General features: G+C 46.6%; 1 protein-coding gene across 1 annotated transcript; it reads left to right on the forward strand.

Annotated features, from left to right (window-relative positions):
* The first annotated feature begins 1,448 nt into the window (after positions 1-1,448).
* LOC143817853 (olfactory receptor 52K1-like) lies at positions 1,449-2,468 on the forward strand. Its single transcript, XM_077299316.1, has one exon. It carries the CDS (start codon positions 1,449-1,451, stop codon positions 2,466-2,468), a length of 1,020 nt encoding a protein of 339 aa, XP_077155431.1.
* Positions 2,469-21,870: the final 19,402 nt, after the last annotated feature.

Raw genomic sequence — 21,870 nt, forward strand, 5'->3', positions numbered from 1 at the left:
ATATAATTATATATTCAGATAGATATACCGTATATAGATATACAGTAGATAGCCATTGAGCCACATGTTCTGCACATAGAATCCCTGCAGATAGTCCGGGCTTCTCAGCATGTACGACCCTGCTCGTCTCTGCTGGGGAAGGAGTCAGCGCCAAGACACTGCATGATAGGAATGAGATAGAGCCTTCTTCCTTATAAATTCGGTAATGTACGCCATAATAAGGTGGTGACCATCTCAAGACAAAGCGTGCACTGCTTACAATCCATCAGTGCCCCCTAGTAATGCTGTGGCGTACTACCAATGACGGCAGGCGTGACCAAAGAGAAGAAAGTAGCGTGTAAAGGTGAGGATCACCGCAAACTATATAACAAATAACAATAGTTATTTTATTAAGACAAATAAAGTTAGACAAGCCTCAAACACGTTAAAAACAATTAAAAAAGCACAAGGTTAACAAATGAGCAACAATGTGGAGGGCCTTGTAAGAGAGACCTTCCTCCACGATGTGTTATGATAAAGCACACTGGGCTACTCAGGATGGTAACCAGGGCTGATGAGGCTCCCCGGGATCAATCCTGCAGATTAACAGATAGCAGCAAATGTGAGGACAAAATACAATCGTGGTACCAAAGACAAAAATGACTCAACAGGATAAGGCCTACAGTCTCACAAAATGGAGCAAAATAATAATAATCACTAAGCAAATAAAGCTTGTAGCCCCCCTAAGAGCAGTTCAGTAAGCTATGTGGGAGCCGTTATACTTTACGGAGAGCTATGTGGGAGCCGTTATACTTTACGGAGAGCTATGTGGGAGCCGTTATACTTTACGGAGAGCTATGTGGGAGCCTGTATACTTTACGGAGGATTATTTGTGGGTCATTATGTTGTATGCAAGCTATTATGCAGTGTGAAGGTTTGTGTGGGGTCCATAATACTATGTGGAGGGCTGTGTGTGGGCAACTGGACTGTTTGGAGGGCTAGATGGGGCCATTATACAGTGTGGTGAGGTGTGGCGCCATTATACTGTATGTAGGCCCATTATATTACACGAGGAACATACTTTATTGGCCTCACCATACTTTGCTGAGGGAGTTGAAGTGGAGTACACATCATACTGTGTGTTGTGGAGGAATTCACTGTGGGCGTATCATACAGTGTTTGTGGGGCACTGTTGTTGGCATCATACTTTAAGGGTGCAATATAAGAAGAATCTAGGGCTTCAGTAGTAGGAAAATTACTCTGTAAAGGCCCAAAAGTTGTGAGCTATAGTCTCGTGATTTCTAGGTATGTCTCATCAGTAAGAAATGTCTCCCAAGCCATGAAACAGACCATGTGTAACACGACCAAAGAGAGGACATTTGTAAGCCATGAGCTTTTATCTTTTCCAAGTCTTTGCTGATGTCTGATGTTTCTTCCTAGAGACTTTCCATGAATGAGATAAGACGGCCATGTCTCTTCAGAATTCCTCGAGCTTACTTCCTGTACATTTTGTCCTCCTGGGGATCCCTGGCCTTGAAAATCTCTACCTCCACCTTGCGCTCATCTTCACCGTGGTTTATGTCACATCAGTCATTGGAAACCTCACTCTGCTCTTCATCATCAGGATAGATCGGAGCCTCCATGAGCCAATGTACTTTTTTCTCTGCATGTTGTCATCCATTGACTTGGTTTTGTCTAATTCCACCACACCCAAGATGTTGGGGATCCTATGGTTGAAATCTCAGGAGATTTGCTCTGAAGCTTGCCTAACCCAGCTGTTCTTCCTCCATTCCTTTGCAATTATGGAGTCGGCTCTACTCCTGGCCATGGCTTTTGATAGATATGTTGCTATCTGCAATCCTCTAAGATACACCTCAATACTAACAAAATGGCTGATAATACAAATAGGTATATTGGCCATCAGTAGAGCGGTGGCACTGATGATGCCGCTACCTTTCCTCATAAAAAGGCTTCCATTCTGCTCATCCAATGTCATCCACCACTCTTACTGTGAGCACATGGCCGTGGTGAAACTAGCCTGTGCCGATACCACCTTTAACAACATCTATGGCCTCGTGGTGGCTCTTTTCATTGTAGGATTAGATCTGATCTTCATCATCTGCTCTTACGTCCTGATTCTTAGGGCCGTATTTCGGCTGGCCTCTAGGGAAGCCAGGATGAAGGCTTTGGGTACATGTGCCTCCCATATTTGTGCCATCCTTTCATTCTACATACCAGTAGTTCTGTCTTCTGTTGTCCACAGGTTTGGAAAGCAAGTCCCCATTCACATTCACATATTATTGGCCAACGTGTACCTGATGTTACCACCTCTCATTAACCCCATTGTGTATGGAGTAAGGACCAAGCAGATAAGGAATAGAGTGAAATCCGTCTTCAGCATTCACTTCATATGTTCTACCAATGTCTGCTCCGATATGAACACTCAACGTGTGCAGCACACCTACCGCAGACGTAATCTCGTAAAGTGATGTCCACAGTATCAATTGCAAGTAACTTACTAAAATCCATTCTGATCCTTTCAGGGCCTATGAATTTAGCAATGTTTTTTTTCCCAACTTGAAATATGTATTGCTCTTGAAAGGTGAAAAAGAGAAGGTCCTAGCTACTTTCTTCCTTATGAGTGTGATATCATGTGATGGTATAAGTAAACGACTCAAGTCAATTCACCCAAACCCTGAAAGTCCAGACCCTGAATATACCCCTGCTCCAAAAATTAGTACATTCCTGTCCTGAAAGTAAGTACACATCTATCCTACAAGTCAGTACATCGTCTTAGATAGAAGCGGATTGACATCCCGAGATCTGTCTTTGAAAATCAATTTGTGCGGATTGGCTAAAAAAAAATATATCCCTGCACCAGACATTTCGCAGACTGCTGAAGTGCCATAGGGCAAAGTAAAGATGTCAGGTATGGTCAGGCGGGTTTCCCTATAATGATATGCAGGTATCATATCACATGGTCCAATGCAGGAAAACAAGAGGACTATATTTCAGCCATTAGAAAACATGAGCGCCAGCTAAGGAATGCCATTATATGCATTTACACCCTAGGAATAGGTGTCAGAGTACACAGCTCATTCACATAGGGACAGAAAAAGAAAAAAATGGACATACATAATCCATGCAGTTGCAAAAAATGGTATTGGTTGTCAGTCTGTGAATCATAAGCCAAAGATTCATGTGATATAGGGAGGTTTGACTGTGAGTAGGGAGGCGCTGGAGCTGTAGAGTCAGTGTGTCTGTGAATAGGGATGTGCTGGAGCTGCAGAGTCAGTGTGACTATGAATAGGGATGGGCTGGAGCTGCAGAGTCAGTGTGACTGTGAATAGGGATGTGCTGGAGCTGCAGAGTCAGTGTGACTGTGAGTAGGGATGTGCTGGAGCTGCAGAGTCAGTGTAACTGTGAATAGGGAGGTGCTGGAGCTGCAGAGTCAGTGTGACTGTGAATAGGGATGTGCTGGAGCTGCAGAGTCAGTATGACTGTGAATAGGGAGGTGCTGGAGCTGCAGAGTCAGTGTAACTGTGAACAGGAATGTACTGGAGCTGCAGAGTCTGTGTAACTGTGAATAGGGATGTGCTGGAGCTGCAGAGTCAGTGTGACTGTGAATAGGGATGTGCTGGAGCTGCATAGTCAGTGTGACTGTGAGTAGGGATGTGCTGGAGCTGCAGAGTCAGTGTAACTGTGAATAGGGAGGTGCTGGAGCTGCAGAGTCAGTGTGACTGTGAGTAGGGATGTGCTGGAGCTGCAGAGTCAGTGTAACTGTGAACAGGAATGTACTGGAGCTGCAGAGTCTGTGACTGTGAATAGTGATGTACTGGAGCTGCAGTGTCAGTGTGACTGTGAGCAGGGATGTGCTGGAGCTGCAGAGTCAGTGTGACTGTGAATAGGGATGTGCTGGAGCTGCAGAGTCAGTGTGACTGTGAGTAGGGAGGTGCTGGAGCTGCAGAGTCAGTGTAACTGTGAACAGGAATGTACTGGAGCTGCAGTCAGTGTGACTGTGAGCAGGGATGTGCTGGAGCTGCAGAGTCTGTGACTGTGAGTAGGGATGTGCTGGAGCTTCAGAGTCAGTGTGACTGTGAATAGGGATGTGCTGGAGCTGCAGAGTCAGTGTGACTGTGAGTAAGGATGTGCTGGAGCTGCAGAGTCAGTGTGACTGTGAGTAGGGAGGTGCTGGAGCTGCAGAGTCAGTGTAACTGTGAACAGGAATGTACTGGAGCTGCAGAGTCTGTGACTGTGAATAGTGATGTACTGGATTTCATGTCAGACGCTGTTCACACTAGGGCATCCGACAGACAGCAGTAATTCCTCATTCGTCCACTATATGCTCAGTGGCGCCGGCTAGATTGATCCAGATTGTCCGGGGTTAATCTGGCTGGTACTCGGGTTGGAGGCTTAGTCACGCCCATTGCCTTTAAATAGTTTTGCTGGGCTTTGGGCGTCGCCAATTATAGCTTGTGTCTTGTGCCTGGTGATCTCGGTCTGGAGTGGTGGTCTAGGAGAGGAAATATCGTATCTGGTGGTGTATTATCCTTCGTTATATGTCTCCTTCCTATATTTGTATTTGTTTTGCCCTGTGCACATTATAGTGTATTCCTGTGTGTCTGCGGCGTGGTGCGTTTTTTAGTTTTCCCTGTCTGTGCTTTCTGTAGGGGTTGGTGAGAGGTCTTATCACTGGGTGGCGGGTGGAGGTTTCAGCTTAGTACTGAAACAGGACTCAGGGTCAGGCCTGGCGGCCCAGACATGCACACCTTCATTGTAAACTCTGGGAGAGGGACAGACAGGGTTTCCCTAGTTTTAGGGATATTGCAGGGGCCCGGGTAATCAGCTGTAGTCTACCCAATACCCCGTGACACTGGAGCTGCAGAGTCAGTGTAGCTGTGAATAGGGATGTGCTGGAGCTGCAGAGTCAGTGTGACTATGAATAGGGATGTACTGGAGCTGCAGAGTCAGTGTGACTGTGAGTAGGGATGTACTGGAGCTGCAGAGTCAGTGTGACTGTGAGTAGGGATGTGCTGGAGCTGCAGAGTCAGTGTAACTGTGAATAGGGAGGTGCTGGAGCTGCAGAGTCAGTGTGGCTGTGAGTAGGGATGTGCTGGAGCTGCGGAGTCAGTGTAACTGTGAACAAGAATGTACTGAAGCTGCAGAGTCTGTGACTGTGAATAGTGATGTACTGGAGCTGCAGAGTCAGTGTGACTGTGAGCAGGGATGTGCTGGAGCTGCAGAGTCAGTGTGACTGTGAGTAGGGATGTACTGGAGCTGCAGAGTCAGTGTAACTGTGAATAGGGATGTGCTGGAGCTGCAGAGTCAGTGTGACTGTGAATAGGGATGTGCTGGAGCTGCAGAGTCAGTGTGACTGTGAGTAGGGAGGTGCTGGAGCTGCAGAATCAGTGTAACTGTGAACAGGAATGTACTGGAGCTGCAGAGTCAGTGTGACTGTGAGCAGGGATGTGCTGGAGCTGCAGAGTCTGTGACTGTGAGTAGGGATGTGCTGGAGCTTCAGAGTCAGTGTGACTGTGAATAGGGATGTGCTGGAGCTGCAGAGTCAGTGTGACTGTGATTAAGTATGTGCTGGAGCTGCAGAGTCAGTGTGACTGTGAGTAGGGAGGTGCTGGAGCTGCAGAGTCAGTGTAACTGTGAACAGGAATGTACTGGAGCTGCAGAGTCTGTGACTGTGAATAGTGATGTACTGGATTTCATGTTGGACGCTGTTCACACTAGGGCATCCGACAAACAGCGGTAATTCCTCATTAGTCCATTATATGCTCAGTGGCCCCGGCTAGATTGATCCAGATTGTCCGGGGTTAATCTGGCTGGTACTCGGGTTGGAGGCTTAGTCACGCCCATTGCCTTTAAATAGTTTTGCTGGGCTTTGGGCGTCGCCAATTATAGCTTGTGTCTTGTGCCTGGTGATCTCGGTCTGGAGTGGTGGTCTAGGAGAGGAAATATCGTATCTGGTGGTGTATTATCCTTCGTTATATGTCTCCTTCCTATATTTGTATTTGTTTTGCCCTGTGCACATTATAGTGTATTCCTGTGTGTCTGCGGCGTGGTGCGTTTTTTAGTTTTCCCTGTCTGTGCTTTCTGTAGGGGTTGGTGAGAGGTCTTATCACTGGGTGGCGGGTGGAGGTTTCAGCTTAGTACTGAAACAGGACTCAGGGTCAGGCCTGGCGGCCCAGACATGCACACCTTCATTGTAAACTCTGGGAGAGGGACAGACAGGGTTTCCCTAGTTTTAGGGATATTGCAGGGGCCCGGGTAATCAGCTGTAGTCTACCCAATACCCCGTGACACTGGAGCTGCAGAGTCAGTGTAGCTGTGAATAGGGATGTGCTGGAGCTGCAGAGTCAGTGTGACTATGAATAGGGATGTACTGGAGCTGCAGAGTCAGTGTGACTGTGAGTAGGGATGTACTGGAGCTGCAGAGTCAGTGTGACTGTGAGTAGGGATGTGCTGGAGCTGCAGAGTCAGTGTAACTGTGAATAGGGAGGTGCTGGAGCTGCAGAGTCAGTGTGGCTGTGAGTAGGGATGTGCTGGAGCTGCGGAGTCAGTGTAACTGTGAACAAGAATGTACTGAAGCTGCAGAGTCTGTGACTGTGAATAGTGATGTACTGGAGCTGCAGAGTCAGTGTGACTGTGAGCAGGGATGTGCTGGAGCTGCAGAGTCAGTGTGACTGTGAGTAGGGATGTACTGGAGCTGCAGAGTCAGTGTAACTGTGAATAGGGATGTGCTGGAGCTGCAGAGTCAGTGTGACTGTGAATAGGGATGTGCTGGAGCTGCAGAGTCAGTGTGACTGTGAGTAGGGAGGTGCTGGAGCTGCAGAGTCAGTGTAACTGTGAACAGGAATGTACTGGAGCTGCAGAGTCAGTGTGACTGTGAGCAGGGATGTGCTGGAGCTGCAGAGTCTGTGACTGTGAGTAGGGATGTGCTGGAGCTTCAGAGTCAGTGTGACTGTGAATAGGGATGTGCTGGAGCTGCAGAGTCAGTGTGACTGTGATTAAGTATGTGCTGGAGCTGCAGAGTCAGTGTGACTGTGAGTAGGGAGGTGCTGGAGCTGCAGAGTCAGTGTAACTGTGAACAGGAATGTACTGGAGCTGCAGAGTCTGTGACTGTGAATAGTGATGTACTGGATTTCATGTTGGACGCTGTTCACACTAGGGCATCCGACAAACAGCGGTAATTCCTCATTAGTCCATTATATGCTCAGTGGCCCCGGCTAGATTGATCCAGATTGTCCGGGGTTAATCTGGCTGGTACTCGGGTTGGAGGCTTAGTCACGCCCATTGCCTTTAAATAGTTTTGCTGGGCTTTGGGCGTCGCCGATTATAGCTTGTGTCTTCTGCCTGGTGATCTCGGTCTGGAGTGGTGGTCTAGGAGAGGAAATATCGTATCTGGTGGTGTATTATCCTTCGTTATATGTCTCCTTCCTATATTTGTATTTGTTTTGCCCTGTGCACATTATAGTGTATTCCTGTGTGTCTGCGGCGTGGTGCGTTTTTTAGTTTTCCCTGTCTGTGCTTTCTGTAGGGGTTGGTGAGAGGTCTTATCACTGGGTGGCGGGTGGAGGTTTCAGCTTAGTACTGAAACAGGACTCAGGGTCAGGCCTGGCGGCCCAGACATGCACACCTTCATTGTAAACTCTGGGAGAGGGACAGACAGGGTTTCCCTAGTTTGAGGGATATTGCAGGGGCCCGGGTAATCAGCTGTAGTCTACCCAATACCTCGTGACACTGGAGCTGCAGAGTCAGTGTAACTGTGAATAGGGATGTGCTGGAGCTGCAGAGTCAGTGTGACTGTGAATAGGGATGTACTGGAGCTGCAGAGTCAGTGTGACTGTGAGTAGGGATGTACTGGAGCTGCAGAGTCAGTGTGACTGTGAGTAGGGATGTGCTGGAGCTGCAGAGTCTGTGTGCCTGTGAGTAGGGATGTGCTGGAGCTGCAGAGTCTGTGTGCCTGTGAGTATGGATGTGCTGGAGCTGCAGAGTCAGTGTGACTGTGAGTAGGGATGTACTGGAGCTGCAGAGTCAGTGTGACTGTGAGTAGGGATGTGCTGGAGCTGCAGAGTCAGTGTGACTGTGAGTAGGGATGTGCTGGAGCTGCAGAGTCTGTGTGGCTGTGAGTAGGGATGTACTGGAGCTGCAGAGTCAATGTGACTGAGTAGGGATGTGCTGGAGCTGCAGAATCAGTGTGACTGTGAGTAGGGATGTGCTGGAGCTGCAGAGTCTGTGTGGCTGTGAGTAGGGAGGTGCTGGAGCTGCAGAGTCAATGTGACTGAGTAGGGATGTGCTGGAGCTGCAGAATCAGTGTGACTGTGAGTAGGGATGTGCTGGAGCTGCAGAGTCTGTGTGGCTGTGAGTAGGGATGTGCCGGAGCTGCAGAATCAGTGTGACTGTGAGTAGGGATGTGTGCCTGTGCATTTATTGATCTGGGAAATACTGCAGTAACAGCACTTTAATAACAGCATTTTTCTTACATCTTCACACACTTGAATTGCATACCAGAAAAACAGTTTATTATCCTATTTCTTAATTCTGCTTGAAAAGAAGAATCCTGACTCCCAGGCTTGTGTTTCCCATGCAGGGATGCCATATATTTTTATAAATATAAATGAAAAATTTCCAGAACTCAGAAATTTAAAATCAACGATCTACCTCTCAAATTATGTGTTTTATTAACATTTTCCTTTTTCTTTCGTGTAGTAGTCCAATAATAGATCTAGAGAAGAATGTAAGTCCGCAAGGACCAGGTCCTCTCCCCTCTGTACCAGTCTGTCATTGTAAATTTGTTCACTGTTAACAATATCTATAACTCTGTATGTAACCCCTTTTCTTATGTACCATGGAATTAATGGTGCTATATAAATAATAATAATAATAATAATAATAATAATAATAATAATACACATCTCCTGAATACAGTGGCTTGTGGTGGGTACTCGCTTTTGGGACCTGAAACTAACAAGCTTTTTTTGAACCGTTCATTTTTTAGAAAGCACAGGGGGAGCAATTTTTTTAAACCTCTTATAAAAAGGTCACATTTTAATTTATAGAATACATATTTTAATTGTCTAATTCATCAACTGCAAACCCCGCGACCATACTACTCACTGCTGCTGCATTTTCATTTTGTGGCTTCCATATGGGACTCTATGTTTCATGTTGTGGCAAGCCTCCCCTGTGTAGGAATATAACTAAAAACATGGATCTATGGATATCCAAGGCACCAGACATCTTTCTCAACAAGTTTAGTTTTTAGGCCTGCGACACACTAGCGTAGAATACGGGCAAGTGCTATGTGAGAAGCCATCGCAGCACTCGGCCCAGTGTTAATCTATGGGGCAGATCACATCAGCGTTAATTTCTCAGCCATATTCGACGCAAGTGTAAAATTGTAGCATGCTGCCACTGTATGTGCATATCGTCCGAGACTCGCCAATGTAAGCTTATGGGTGCGAGAAAAATGGGTGCGAGAAAAAAAAATCGCACAGCACTCAGACCATGAGTGCTGTACGATTTTTAAGCACCAGTGTCCAATTCATGTGCCGCATACAGGAAAGTCACACTGACAGGTTAGAATTAGTGTTGAGCATTCCGATACCGCAAGTATCGGGTATCGGCCGATACTTGCGGGTATCGGAATTCCGATACCGAGATCCGATACTTTTGTGGTATCGGGTATCGGTATCGAAACAACATTAATGTGTAAAACAAAGAATTAAAATAAAAAATATTGCTATACTCACCTCTCCGACGCAGCCTGGACCTCACCGAGGGAACCGGGAGCCTTCTTTGCTTAAAATGCGCGCGTTTACTTCCTTCCGTGACGTCACGGCTTGTGATTGGTCGCGTGCCGCCCATGTGACCGCGACGCGACCAATCACAGCAAGCCGTGACGTAATTTTCAGGTCCTCAATGCCTAATTCTAGGCATTCAGGATTTTAAAATTACGTTCCGGCTTGTGATTGGTCGCGTCGCGGTCACATGGGCGACGCGACCAATCACAAGCCGTTACGTCACGGAGGCAGGAAACGCGCGCATTTTTAAAATTACGTCACGGCTTGTGATTGGTTGCATGCCGCCCATGTGACCGCGACGCGACCAATCACAGCAAGCCGTGACGTAATTTCAGGTCCTGATGCCTATTTCTGCATTCAGGACCTGAAATTACGTCACGGCTTGCTGTGATTGGTCGCGTCGCGGCCACATGGGCGGCACGCGACCAATCACAAGCCGTGACGTCACGGAAGGAAGTAAAAGCGCGCATTTAAAGCAAAGAAGGCTCCCGGTTCCCTTGGTAAGGTCCAGGCTGCGTCGGAGAGGTGAGTATAGCAATATTTTTTATTTTAATTCTTTATTTTACACATTAATATGGATCACAGGGCCTGAAGGAGAGTTTCCTCTCCTTCAGACCCTGGGAACCATCAGGGATACCGTCCAATACTTGAGTCCCATTGACTTGTATTGGTATCGGGTATCGGTATCGGATTAGATCCGATACTTTGCCGGTATCGGCCGATACTTTCCGATACCGATACTTTCAAGTATCGGACGGTATCGCTCAACACTAGTTAGAATAGAATAGATATATACACATAGAATACATAGATATATAGATGTCAGTGACACATATATATACACTCACTGGCCACTTTATTAGGTACACCTGTCCAACTTCTTGTTAACACTTAATTTCTAATCAGCCAATCACATGGCGGCAACTCAGTGCATTTAGGCATGTAGACATGGTCAAGACAATCTCCTGCAGTTCAAACCGAGCATCAGTATGGGGAAGAAAGGTGATTTGAGTGCCTTTGAACGTGGCATGGTTGTTGGTGCCAGAAGGGCTGGTCTGAGTATTTCAGAAACTGCTGATCTACTGGGATTTTCGCGCACAACCATCTCTAGGGTTTACAGAGAATGGTCCGAAAAAGAAAAAAAATCCAGTGAGCGGCAGTTCTGTGGGCGGAAATGCCTTGTTGATGCCAGAGGTCAGAGGAGAATGGGCAGACTGGTTCGAGCTGATAGAAAGGCAACAGTGACTCAAATCGCCACCCGTTACAACCAAGGTAGGCCTAAGAGCATCTCTGAACGCACAGTGCGTCGAACTTTGAGGCAGATGGGCTACAGCAGCAGAAGACCACACCGGGTACCACTCCTTTCAGCTAAGAACAGGAAACTGAGGCTACAATTTGTACAAGCTCATCGAAATTGGACAGTAGAAGATTGGAAAAACGTTGCTTGGTCTGATGAGTCTCGATTTCTGCTGCGACATTCGGATGGTAGGGTCAGAATTTGGCGTAAACAACATGAAAGCATGGATCCATCCTGCCTTGTATGGAGCATCTTTGGGATGTGCAGCCGACAAATCTGCGGCAACTGTGTGATGCCATCATGTCAATATGGACCAAAATCTCTGAGGAATGCTTCCAGCACCTTGTTGAATCTATGCCACGAAGAATTGAGGCAGTTCTGAAGGCAAAAGGGGGTCCAACCCGTTACTAGCATGGTGTACCTAATAAAGTGGCCGGTGAGTGTATATAGATATATATATATATATATATATATATATATATATATATATATATATATATATATACTGTACAGAGCAAAAGTTTGGACACACCTTCTTATTTAAAGATTTGTCTGTATTTTCATGACTATGAAAATTGTACATTCACACTGAAGGCATCAAAACTATGAATTAACACATGTGGAATTATATACTTAGCAAAAAAGTGTGAACCAACTGAAAATGTGTCTTATATTCTAGGTTCTTCAAAGTAGCCACCTTTTGCTTTGATGACTGCTTTGCACACTCTTGGCATTCTCTTGATTAGCTTCAAGAGGTAGTCTCCAGGAATGGTTTTCACTTCACAGGGGTGCCCTGTCAGGTTTAATAAGTGGGATTTCTTGCCTTATAAATGGGGTTGGGACCATCAGTTGTGTTGAGCAGAAGTCTGGTGGATACACAGCTGATAGTCCTACTGAATAGACTGTTAGAATTTGTATTATGGCAAGAAAAAAGCAGCTAAGTAAAGAAAAACGAGTGGCCATCATTACTTTACGAAAAAAAAATTGGGAAAACTTTGAAAGTGTCCCCAAGTGCAGTGGCAAAAACCATCAAGCGCAACAAAGAAACTGACTCACATGAGGACCGCCCCAGGAAAGGAAGACCAAGAGTCACCTCTGCTTCTGAGGATAAGTTTATCCGAGTCACCAGCCTCAGAAATTGCAGGTTAACAGCAACTCAGATCAGAGACCAGGTCAATGCCACACAGAGTTCTAGCAGCAGACACATCTCTACAGCTGTTAAGAGGAGACTTTGTGCAGCAGGCCTTCATGGTAAAATAGCTGCTAGGAAACCACTGCTAAGGACAGGCAACAAGCAGAAGAGACTTGTTTGGGCTAAAGAACACAAGGAATAGACATTAGACCAGTGGAAATCTGTGCTTTGGTTTGATGAGTCCAAATTTGAGATCTTTGGTTCCAACCACCGTGTCTTTGTGCGACGCAGAAAAGGTGAACGGATGGACTCTACATGCCTGGTTCCCACAGTCAAGCATGGAGGAGGAGGTGTGATGGTGTGGGGGGTGCTTTGCTGGTGACACTGTTGGGGATTTATTCAAAATTGAAGGCATACTGAACCAGCATGGCTACCACAGCATCTTGCAGCGGCATGCTATTCCATCCAGTTTGCGTTTAGTTGGACCATCATTTATTTTTCAACAGGACAATGACCCCAAACACACCTCCAGGCTGTGTAAGGGCTATTTGACCAAGAAGGAGAGTGATGGGGTGCTACGCCAGATGACCTGGCCTCCACAGTCACCAGACCTGAACCCAATCGAGATGGTTTGGGGTGAGCTGGACCGCAGAGTGAAGGCAAAAGGGCCAACAAGTGCTAAGCATCTCTGGGAACTCCTTCAAGATTGTTGGAAGAACATACCCGGTGACTACCTCTTGAAGCTCATTGTCAGGACTCTGAACGTTGTTTACCTTTTGTGCATTACTGTCCTTTTCCAAGATGGCGTCTTTGGAAGCTTTAACACAATCAACAAGTGTTTGGACAAACTTTGCAGGACTTGAGCAACCGCATGTTAGCCCAGGAAAACAAACTTGCTGGCATAGAGTCCCAGTATGGACGGGCTTTTCAGGACATAAGCACGCAAATAGCTGCACAAGTAACTTTACCCTCTGGGCAACTGCCACCAGCTGGCCCACCTAAGTTGCCCCATTCAGATTTTATGGTGATCGCGACAAATTTCGTGGCTTTGTGAATCAATGTATGCCATATTTTGATGTGCATGCTGACCACTTTCCTAATGATAGATCCAAAGTATTGTGTGTAATAATGCTACTAACCTCACGAGCGCTCGCCTGGGCGAATCCGATGATTGAGTCTCGTGACCCACGGTTAAATGACTTGGATGATTTCTTGGCCGCTATGGCATTAATGTTTGATGACCCTAATCGCCGTGCAACTGCTGAATCTGCTTTGTTGTCTTTACGCCAGGCAAAACGTTCTGTTATTGAGTATGCTACTGAATTCAGGAGATTAGCGGTAGATACCAATTGGGACAGTTATGCACAATTGCCTGTTTTTAAAAGGGGTCTGTCTAGTATTGTAAAAGATGAACTAGCTCGCTCAGAGTCACCACAAGAGCTAGAGACATTTATACAGCATTGTGTGCGCATAGACATTCGCCTTACTGAGCGTAGGCAAGAGAAATTTGCTGCATATAACCGTGTTTCTAACTTTTCCCTTCCTTCCAAAGAGCCTGCAGGTAAAACCTCTCAGGAGGTGGAGGAGGTGCCCATGCAAATTGATTCCGTTCAGAGGCGCGAGATCAAGGAGTGCCGGGAGCACCTGCGTGAAAGTCTATGTTTCTACTGCGGCCAGTCTGACCACTTCTTGATCAATTGTCCTAAGTGTCCTAGACGGCCTAACAAGGTGCTAGCAGCAATAGGGGAGTATGACAACTATGATGATGAATCTGACATCTCTGAATGTAGCCTGCCTTTAAACGCTGTATTCCATTCACTTTCTATGACTTCACCCCCCAAGGAGCTGAAGGAAAAGAACTCTCACTGTTCTCTCCCTATTAAGATCCTGTGTTCAGGACAGTGGATTTCCAGTTCAGCTATGATTGACTCTGGTGCAGGTGACAATTTCATGGATATCGCATTTGCCAAGGAACATGGTATTAAAATTCAGCAAAGAGCCTCTCCAATTACCATGGAAACAGTGGATGGGTCACCTTTAATCTCTGAGCCTGTGGATCAGGAGACCGTACCCCTTGAAATTGGCTGGTACCCAAGAACGTTAAGGAGGTCCAACGTTAAATTGGTTTTGCAAATTTCTACAGACACTTCATTCGAAAATTTTCTGATATTGTCCGTCCCATTACTTCCTTGACAAAGAAGGAAAAGCCCTTTAAGTGGTCATCACAGGCTCAAGAAGCTTTTGATCGGCTTAAAGTCTGTTTCACATCAGCACCGCTGTTGATACACCCAGATCCAACACTTTCTTTCATTGTGGAGGTGGACGCTTCTGATAATGCTTTGGGGGCTATTCTCTCCCAAAGAACTGGAGAGAAGGGTCTGCTACATCCTTGTGCTTTCTTTTCCCATAGACTAACCTCAGCAGAGAAGAATTACGATGTGGGAGACAAGGAATTGCTGGCTATTATTGCGGCTTTCAAAGAATGGAGGCATCATCTGCAAGGAGCTGCACAACAGATCATAGTGCTAACTGACCATCGCAATCTAGAGTTCCTTAGATCCGCTAGATGTCTTTCTCCTCATCAGGCTCGTTGGAACTTATTTTTAAATCAATTTAACTTTGTTATCTCGTACCCTCCAGGTTCTCGTAATGGGAAGGCTGATGCTTTATCCCGAACCCATGCTGCGGATTCCGTACCTGGAGCCCCATCCAAGACCATTCTATCTGATGCCAATTTCATCGGAGTTATCCACGATCAGGACTTGTGGAAGGAGTGCAGGGAGGCCTATGACGGTGATGTATTTCTGGCCAACCCACCTGTGGATATTAATCTTGTCTTTAAGGGTGGCATGTGGTTCAGAGATCGACGTATCTACGTCCCTGAGGTCGTCCGCCTGCAGATCCTCAAGTTGGTACATGACTCCAAGTTGGCTGGTCACAGGGGGGTACAGAAGACACAAGAGTTCCTGAGCCGATTCTTCTGGTGGCCAACTTGCCTGAAGGATACCAAGGACTATGTTCTCTCTTGCGAGGTACGTGCCCGTTACAAGACTCCTCATGTGGCACCTACGGGTCTTCTACAACCATTACCTGTTCTGTCCCGCCCTTGGGGGTCTATATCAATGGACTTTATTGTGGAGCTGCCTACATCGGGGGGCATGAATACAATCATGGTGGTAGTTGATCGCCTGACTAAAGCTGCTCATTTTGTTCCGTGCACCAGCCTCCCCTCAGCTAAAGATACAGTGAACTTGGTTATACAGAATGTCTTTCGGTTGCACGGGGTCCCGGATGAGATCATCTCTGACCGTGGAGTGCAGTTCACTTCAAGATTCTGGAAGGGGTTTTGCTCTGCACTCAATATTAATGTCTGTCTATCTTCTTACCATCCCCAGACAAATGGTCAGACTGAGCGTACCAACCAGACGCTGGAACAATATCTAAGATGCTATGTCAGCCATCTCCAGGATGATTGGTTGGAGTTGTTGCCGTTGGCCGAATTTTCATATAATAATTCTCAGAGCGCCTCCACTAAATTTACACCTTTCTTTGCCAATCTGGGTTATCATCCGTGTATTCTACCTAGGTCTACAATTAATTCTCCGGTCCCGGCAGTGGAGGAAAGGCTGACTGCGATGAGGCAAAATCTGGAGGTTCTGAAGGAATCCCTGACCACAGCTCAAGAACGTTATAAGAGATCGGCTGATAGAGTCCGTAAACCTGCACCCATGTTCAAGGTAGGAGATTCCGTGTGGTTAGCAACTAAGAATCTGACGTTAAACGTTCCTTCACAAAAACTTGGACAGAAATTCATTGGCCCTTTCAAGACCAATGGTATTGTGAGCTCTGTGGCCTGCCGTCTGAAGCTGCCCAGGACAATGAAGGTACACCCAGTTTTTCATGTATCTTTACTAAAGCCTGTATCTCCTAATACCTTCCAGGGACGTGTTGTGCCACCTCCGCAGCCTGTGGTGATTGATGGGCTATAACAATTCGTGGTGGAGGAAGTTATTGATTCCAGGATTCGCAGGAAGCGGCTCCAATATCTGATAAGATGGCAGGGATATCCCCCTGAGGAAGACTCTTGGGAACCTGTGGAAAACATCAATGCCCAACAGAAGATTTCTCGTTTTCATCAGAGATTCCCTGAGAAACCAGGTCCAGGATCGTCCTGAGGCCGCTTCTAAGGAGGGAGTAATGTCAGGACTCTGAACATTTTTTACCTTTTGTGCATTACTGCCCTTTTCCAACATGGCGTCTTTGGTCTCATGTGCACTTGTCTTCCTGCTATAAAACTCCACTCCAGCCTTCAGTCTGTGCTAGAGTATTCTGCCTTGCATCCAGCTCCTGACCTCTGATTACTCCCTGGCTATACACCTGCTCCTGTGAACCTGTGTGGTTATCCTGCTACTCTGCTCTGGGTTCCTGCTGCATACACAAGTTTCCAGTAATCCTCCTTCATCTGCTGTTCGTGTTTACTTCCATCTGCATTTGCTGGACATGTAAGCTGTTGCTGCTTTGCAAAAACCTGAGACTATTAACTGTTGTGAATTTGGATTCTGGGCTCCCCCGGTGGCCGCTTGTGGAATTGGACTTGTCATCCTCTTTCCTGTTTCACCTGATTCCATCAGTAGTGGGTGTCGCTATTTAAGCTCATTTCTCTGGTGGTTTCTTGCCGGTCAACAATGTTATCTGATGCCTCTCAGTGCTTGTTCCTGCTTCTAGACAACTACTGATAAGTTGGACTTTTGTCCATGTTTTGTTTTGCCTATTTGTTCCAGTTCGCAGCTGAAGTTTTGTTACTGTGTCTGGAAAGCTCTCGTCGATCAGGGATTGCTACTCTGGCGTTATGAGTTAATGCCAGAGTTTAAGGTAATCTCTGGATGGTGTTTTGTTAGTATTTTTCTGCTGACCATGAAAGTATACTATCTGTCTTCTGCTATCTAGTAAGCGGACCTCAAATTTGCTAAGACTATTTTCCTGCTGCGTTTGTTGTTTCATCTGAACTCACCGTCATTATATGTGGGGGGCTACTGTCTTCTTTGGAATATTTCTCTAGAGGTGAGCCAGGTCTTATATTTCCCTCTGCTAGCTATTTAGGTCTTAGGCCAGAGCTGGGCATCTAGCTATAAATAGGAAATGCTACCTGGCTATTTCTAGTTGCGCGGCAGGCTTAGTTCATGGTCAGTATAGTTCCATCTTCCGAGAGCTTGTCCCTCTATAGGCTTGCTATGATCTCTGCCTGCAGAGATCATGACAGTTTGACCGGCCCACTAAAGTGTTAAAGACCCAGGTTGAGAAAGGAGAGTTATAAGAAGTCTGCTGGAATTTTTTTTTTTTTTTTTCCTCCAGTCTGCCTTGCTGCAGTCTTTTTTCTCTCTCTCCTCCTAATCTCTGTATGCTCTGTGTGCACCTGACAATAATGGATCTCCAGAGTGTAACTGCGGGTTTGAATAATCTCATCACGAAAGTACAAAATTTACAAGATTTTGTAGTACATGCTCCGGTATCTGAGCCGAGAATTCCTTTGCCGGAGTTCTTCACAGGGAATAGAGCTAGCTTCCAGAATTTCCGAAATAATTGTAAGCTTTATTTGTCCCTGAAGTCTCGTTCAGCTGGAGACCCTGCTCAGCAGGTTAGGATTGTGATTTCCTTGCTCAGGGGTGACCCTCAAGATTGGGCCTTCTCATTGCCAGCAGGGGATCCTGCGTTACGCGATGTGGATGCGTTTTTTCTGGCCTTGGGCTTGCTTTATGAGGAACCTCATTTGGAACTTCAGGCAGAAAAAACTTTGATGGCACTATCTCAGGGGCAAGACGAAGCTGAAGTTTTCTGCCAAAAATTCCGTAAATGGTCTGTGCTTACTCAGTGGAATGAGTGCGCCTTGGCGGCAACTTTCAGAGAAGGTCTCTCTGATGCCGTTAAGGATGTTATGGTGGGGTTCCCTTTGCCTGCAGGTCTGAATGAGTCCATGACAATGGCTATTCAGATTGATAGGCGTCTGCGGGAGCGCAAACCGATGCACCATCTGGCGGTGTCTATGGAAAAGACGCCAGAAAGTATGCAGTGTGATAGAATTCTGTCCAGGAGTGAGCGACAGAATTTTAGACGGAAGAGTGGATTGTGTTTCTATTGTGGGGATTCTACTCATGTTATATCGGCATGCTCTAGGCGTACAAAGAAGCTTGATAAGTCTGTTTCCATTGGCACCATTCAGTCTAAGTTTATTTTGTCTGTAACCCTGATTTGCTCTTTGTCATCCATTGCCACGGACGCCTATATTGACTCTGGCGCCGCTCTGAGTCTTATGGATTGGTCCTTTGCCAATCGTTGTGGTTTTGATTTAGAGCCTTTGGAGACTCTTATTCCTCTGAAGGGGATTGACTCCACCCCATTGGCTAATAATAAACCACAATACTGGACACAAGTAACCATGCGTATCAATCCGGATCACCAGGAGATTATTCGTTTCCTGGTGCTGTATAATTTACATGACGATTTGGTACTGGGATTGCCATGGTTGCAGTCTCACAACCCAGTCTTGGACTGGAGAGCTATGTCTGTGTTGAGCTGGGGATGTAAGGGTATTCATGGGGACGTACCTTTGGTTTCTATTTCGTCGTCCATTCCCTCTGAAGTCCCTGAGTTCCTCTCTGATTATCAAGACGTCTTTGACGAACCCAAGCTTGGGTCGTTACCTCCGCACCGTGAGTGCGATTGTGCCATAGATTTGATACCGGGTTGTAAATATCCAAAGGGTCGTTTGTTTAATTTGTCTGTGCCGGAACATGCTGCTATGCGGGAATATATAAAGGAGTCTTTGGAAAAGGGACATATTCGTCCATCTTCTTCTCCCTTGGGAGCTGGGTTTTTCTTTGTCTCAAAAAAAGACGGCTCTTTGAGACCATGTATTGATTATCGGCTTCTGAATAAGATCACTGTTAAGTATCAATACCCATTGCCATTGCTTACTGATTTGTTTGCTCGTATAGAGGGTGCTAAGTGGTTCTCTAAAATTGATCTTCGTGGGGCGTATAATTTGGTGCGGATCAGGCAGGGGGATGAGTGGAAGACCGCATTTAATACGCCCGAGGGCCACTTTGAGTATTTGGTCATGCCTTTTGGTCTTTCTAATGCCCCTTCAGTTTTCCAGTCTTTTATGCATGATATTTTCCGCGATTTTCTGGATAAATTTATGATAATATATCTGGATGATATTCTGATTTTTTCTGATGACTGGGACTCTCATGTCCAGCAGGTCAGGAGAGTTTTTCAGGTTCTGCGGTCTAATTCTTTATGTGTGAAGGGGTCTAAGTGCGTTTTTGGGGTCCAGAAAATTTCCTTTTTGGGGTATATTTTTTCTCCCTCTTCCATTGAGATGGATCCCGTCAAGGTGCAAGCTATTTGTGACTGGACTCAGCCCTCCTCTCTTAAGGGTCTTCAGAGATTTTTGGGCTTTGCCAACTTTTACCGCCGATTTATTGCTGGTTTTTCGGATGTCGTTAAACCACTGACTGATTTGACCAGACAAGGCGCTGATGTTGCTAATTGGTCCCCTCATGCTGTAGAGGCCTTTCAGGAGCTTAAGCGCCGTTTTGCCTCTGCCCCTGTGTTGCGTCAGCCTGATGTGAATCTGCCTTTTCAGGTTGAGGTTGACGCTTCGGAGATCGGAGCTGGGGCAGTGTTGTCGCAGAAAGGTTCCGACTGCTCCGTCATTAGGCCTTGTGCCTTCTTTTCTCGCAAATTTTCGCCCGCAGAGCGGAATTATGATGTTGGGAATCGGGAGCTTTTGGCCATGAAGTGGGCGTTTGAGGAGTGGCGCCATTGGCTCGAGGGGGCTAGGCATCAGGTGGTGGTATTGACTGACCACAAAAATTTGATTTATCTTGAGACTGCCAGACGCCTGAATCCTAGACAGGCGCGCTGGTCTTTGTTTTTTTCTCGCTTTAATTTTGTGGTGTCATACCTACCGGGTTCTAAGAATGTTAAGGCAGATGCCCTTTCTAGGAGTTTTGACCCGGACTCTCCTGGTAATTCTGAACCCACAGGTATCCTTAGGGAGGGAGTAATTTTGTCGGCCGTTTCTCCTGATCTGCGGCGGTCCTTGCAAGAGTTTCAGGCGGATAGACCGGATCGTTGTCCGCCTGATAGACTGTTTGTTCCGGATGATTGGACCAGCAGAGTCATCTCTGAGGTACATTCTTCTGCATTGGCAGGTCATCCCGGAATTTTTGGTACCAGGGATTTGGTGGCAAGATCCTTCTGGTGGCCTTCTCTGTCACGAGATGTGCGAGTCTTTGTGCAGTCATGTGACGTTTGTGCTCGGGCCAAGTCTTGTAGTTCTCGGGCTAGCGGACTGCTGTTGCCCTTGCCTATTCCTAAGAGGCCTTGGACGCACATCTCGATGGATTTTGTTTCGGATCTGCCTGTTTCCCAGAAGATGTCTGTCATCTGGGTGGTCTGTGACCGTTTCTCTAAAATGGTCCATTTGGTTCCTCTGCCCAAGTTGCCTTCTTCTTCTGAGTTGGTTCCTCTGTTTTTTCAGAATGTTGTCCGATTGCACGGTATTCCTGAGAATATTGTTTCTGACAGAGGTACCCAATTTGTGTCTAGATTTTGGCGGGCATTCTGTGCTAGGATGGGCATAGATTTGTCTTTTTCATCTGCTTTTCACCCTCAGACTAATGGCCAGACCGAGCGGACTAATCAGACCCTTGAGACATATCTGAGGTGTTTTGTCTCTGCTGACCAGGATGATTGGGTTGCTTTTTTGCCATTGGCAGAGTTCGCCCTCAATAATCGGGCCAGTTCTTCCACCTTGGTGTCCCCGTTTTTCTGTAATTCGGGGTTTCACCCTCGATTTTCCTCCGGTCAGGTGGAATCCTCGGATTGTCCTGGAGTGGATGCGGTGGTGGAGAGATTGCATCACATCTGGGGGCAGGTTATGGACAATTTGAAGTTGTCACAGGAGAAGACTCAGCGTTTTGCCAACCGTCATCGTCGTGTTGGTTCTCGGCTTTGTGTTGGAGATTTAGTGTGGTTGTCTTCTCGTTTTGTCCCTATGAGGGTCTCTTCTCCTAAGTTTAAACCTCGGTTCATCGGCCCTTATAGAATATTGGAGATTCTTAATCCTGTTTCTTTCCGTTTGGACCTCCCTGCGTCCTTTTCCATTCATAACGTTTTTCATCGGTCGTTATTGCGCAGGTATGAGGTACCTGTTGTACCTTCTCTTGAGCCTCCTGCTCCGGTGTTGGTTGAGGGTGAGTTGGAGTACGTTGTGGAGAAAATTTTGGACTCTCGTGTTTCCAGACGGAAACTCCAGTATCTGGTCAACTGGAAGGGTTACGGCCAGGAGGATAATTCTTGGGTCAATGCATCTGATGTTCATGCTTCTGATCTTGTTCGTGCCTTCCATAGGGCTCATCCTGGTCGCCCTGGTGGATCTGGTGAGGGTTCGGTGCCCCCTCCTTGAGGGGGGGGTACTGTTGTGAATTTGGATTCTGGGCTCCCCCGGTGGCCGCTTGTGGAATTGGACTTGTCATCCTCTTTCCTGTTTCACCTGATTCCATCAGTAGTGGGTGTCGCTATTTAAGCTCATTTCTCTGGTGGTTTCTTGCCGGTCAACAATGTTATCTGATGCCTCTCAGTGC

The sequence above is a fragment of the Ranitomeya variabilis genome, chromosome 3 (genome assembly GCF_051348905.1).
Source record: "Ranitomeya variabilis isolate aRanVar5 chromosome 3, aRanVar5.hap1, whole genome shotgun sequence".
NCBI classification, from domain to species: Eukaryota; Metazoa; Chordata; class Amphibia; order Anura; family Dendrobatidae; genus Ranitomeya; species Ranitomeya variabilis.

Coding starts and splice junctions, on each gene's coding strand:
- LOC143817853 (XM_077299316.1), top strand. CDS start 1,449: ATGTCTCTTCAGAATTCCTCGAGCTTACTTCCTGTACATTTTGTCCTC.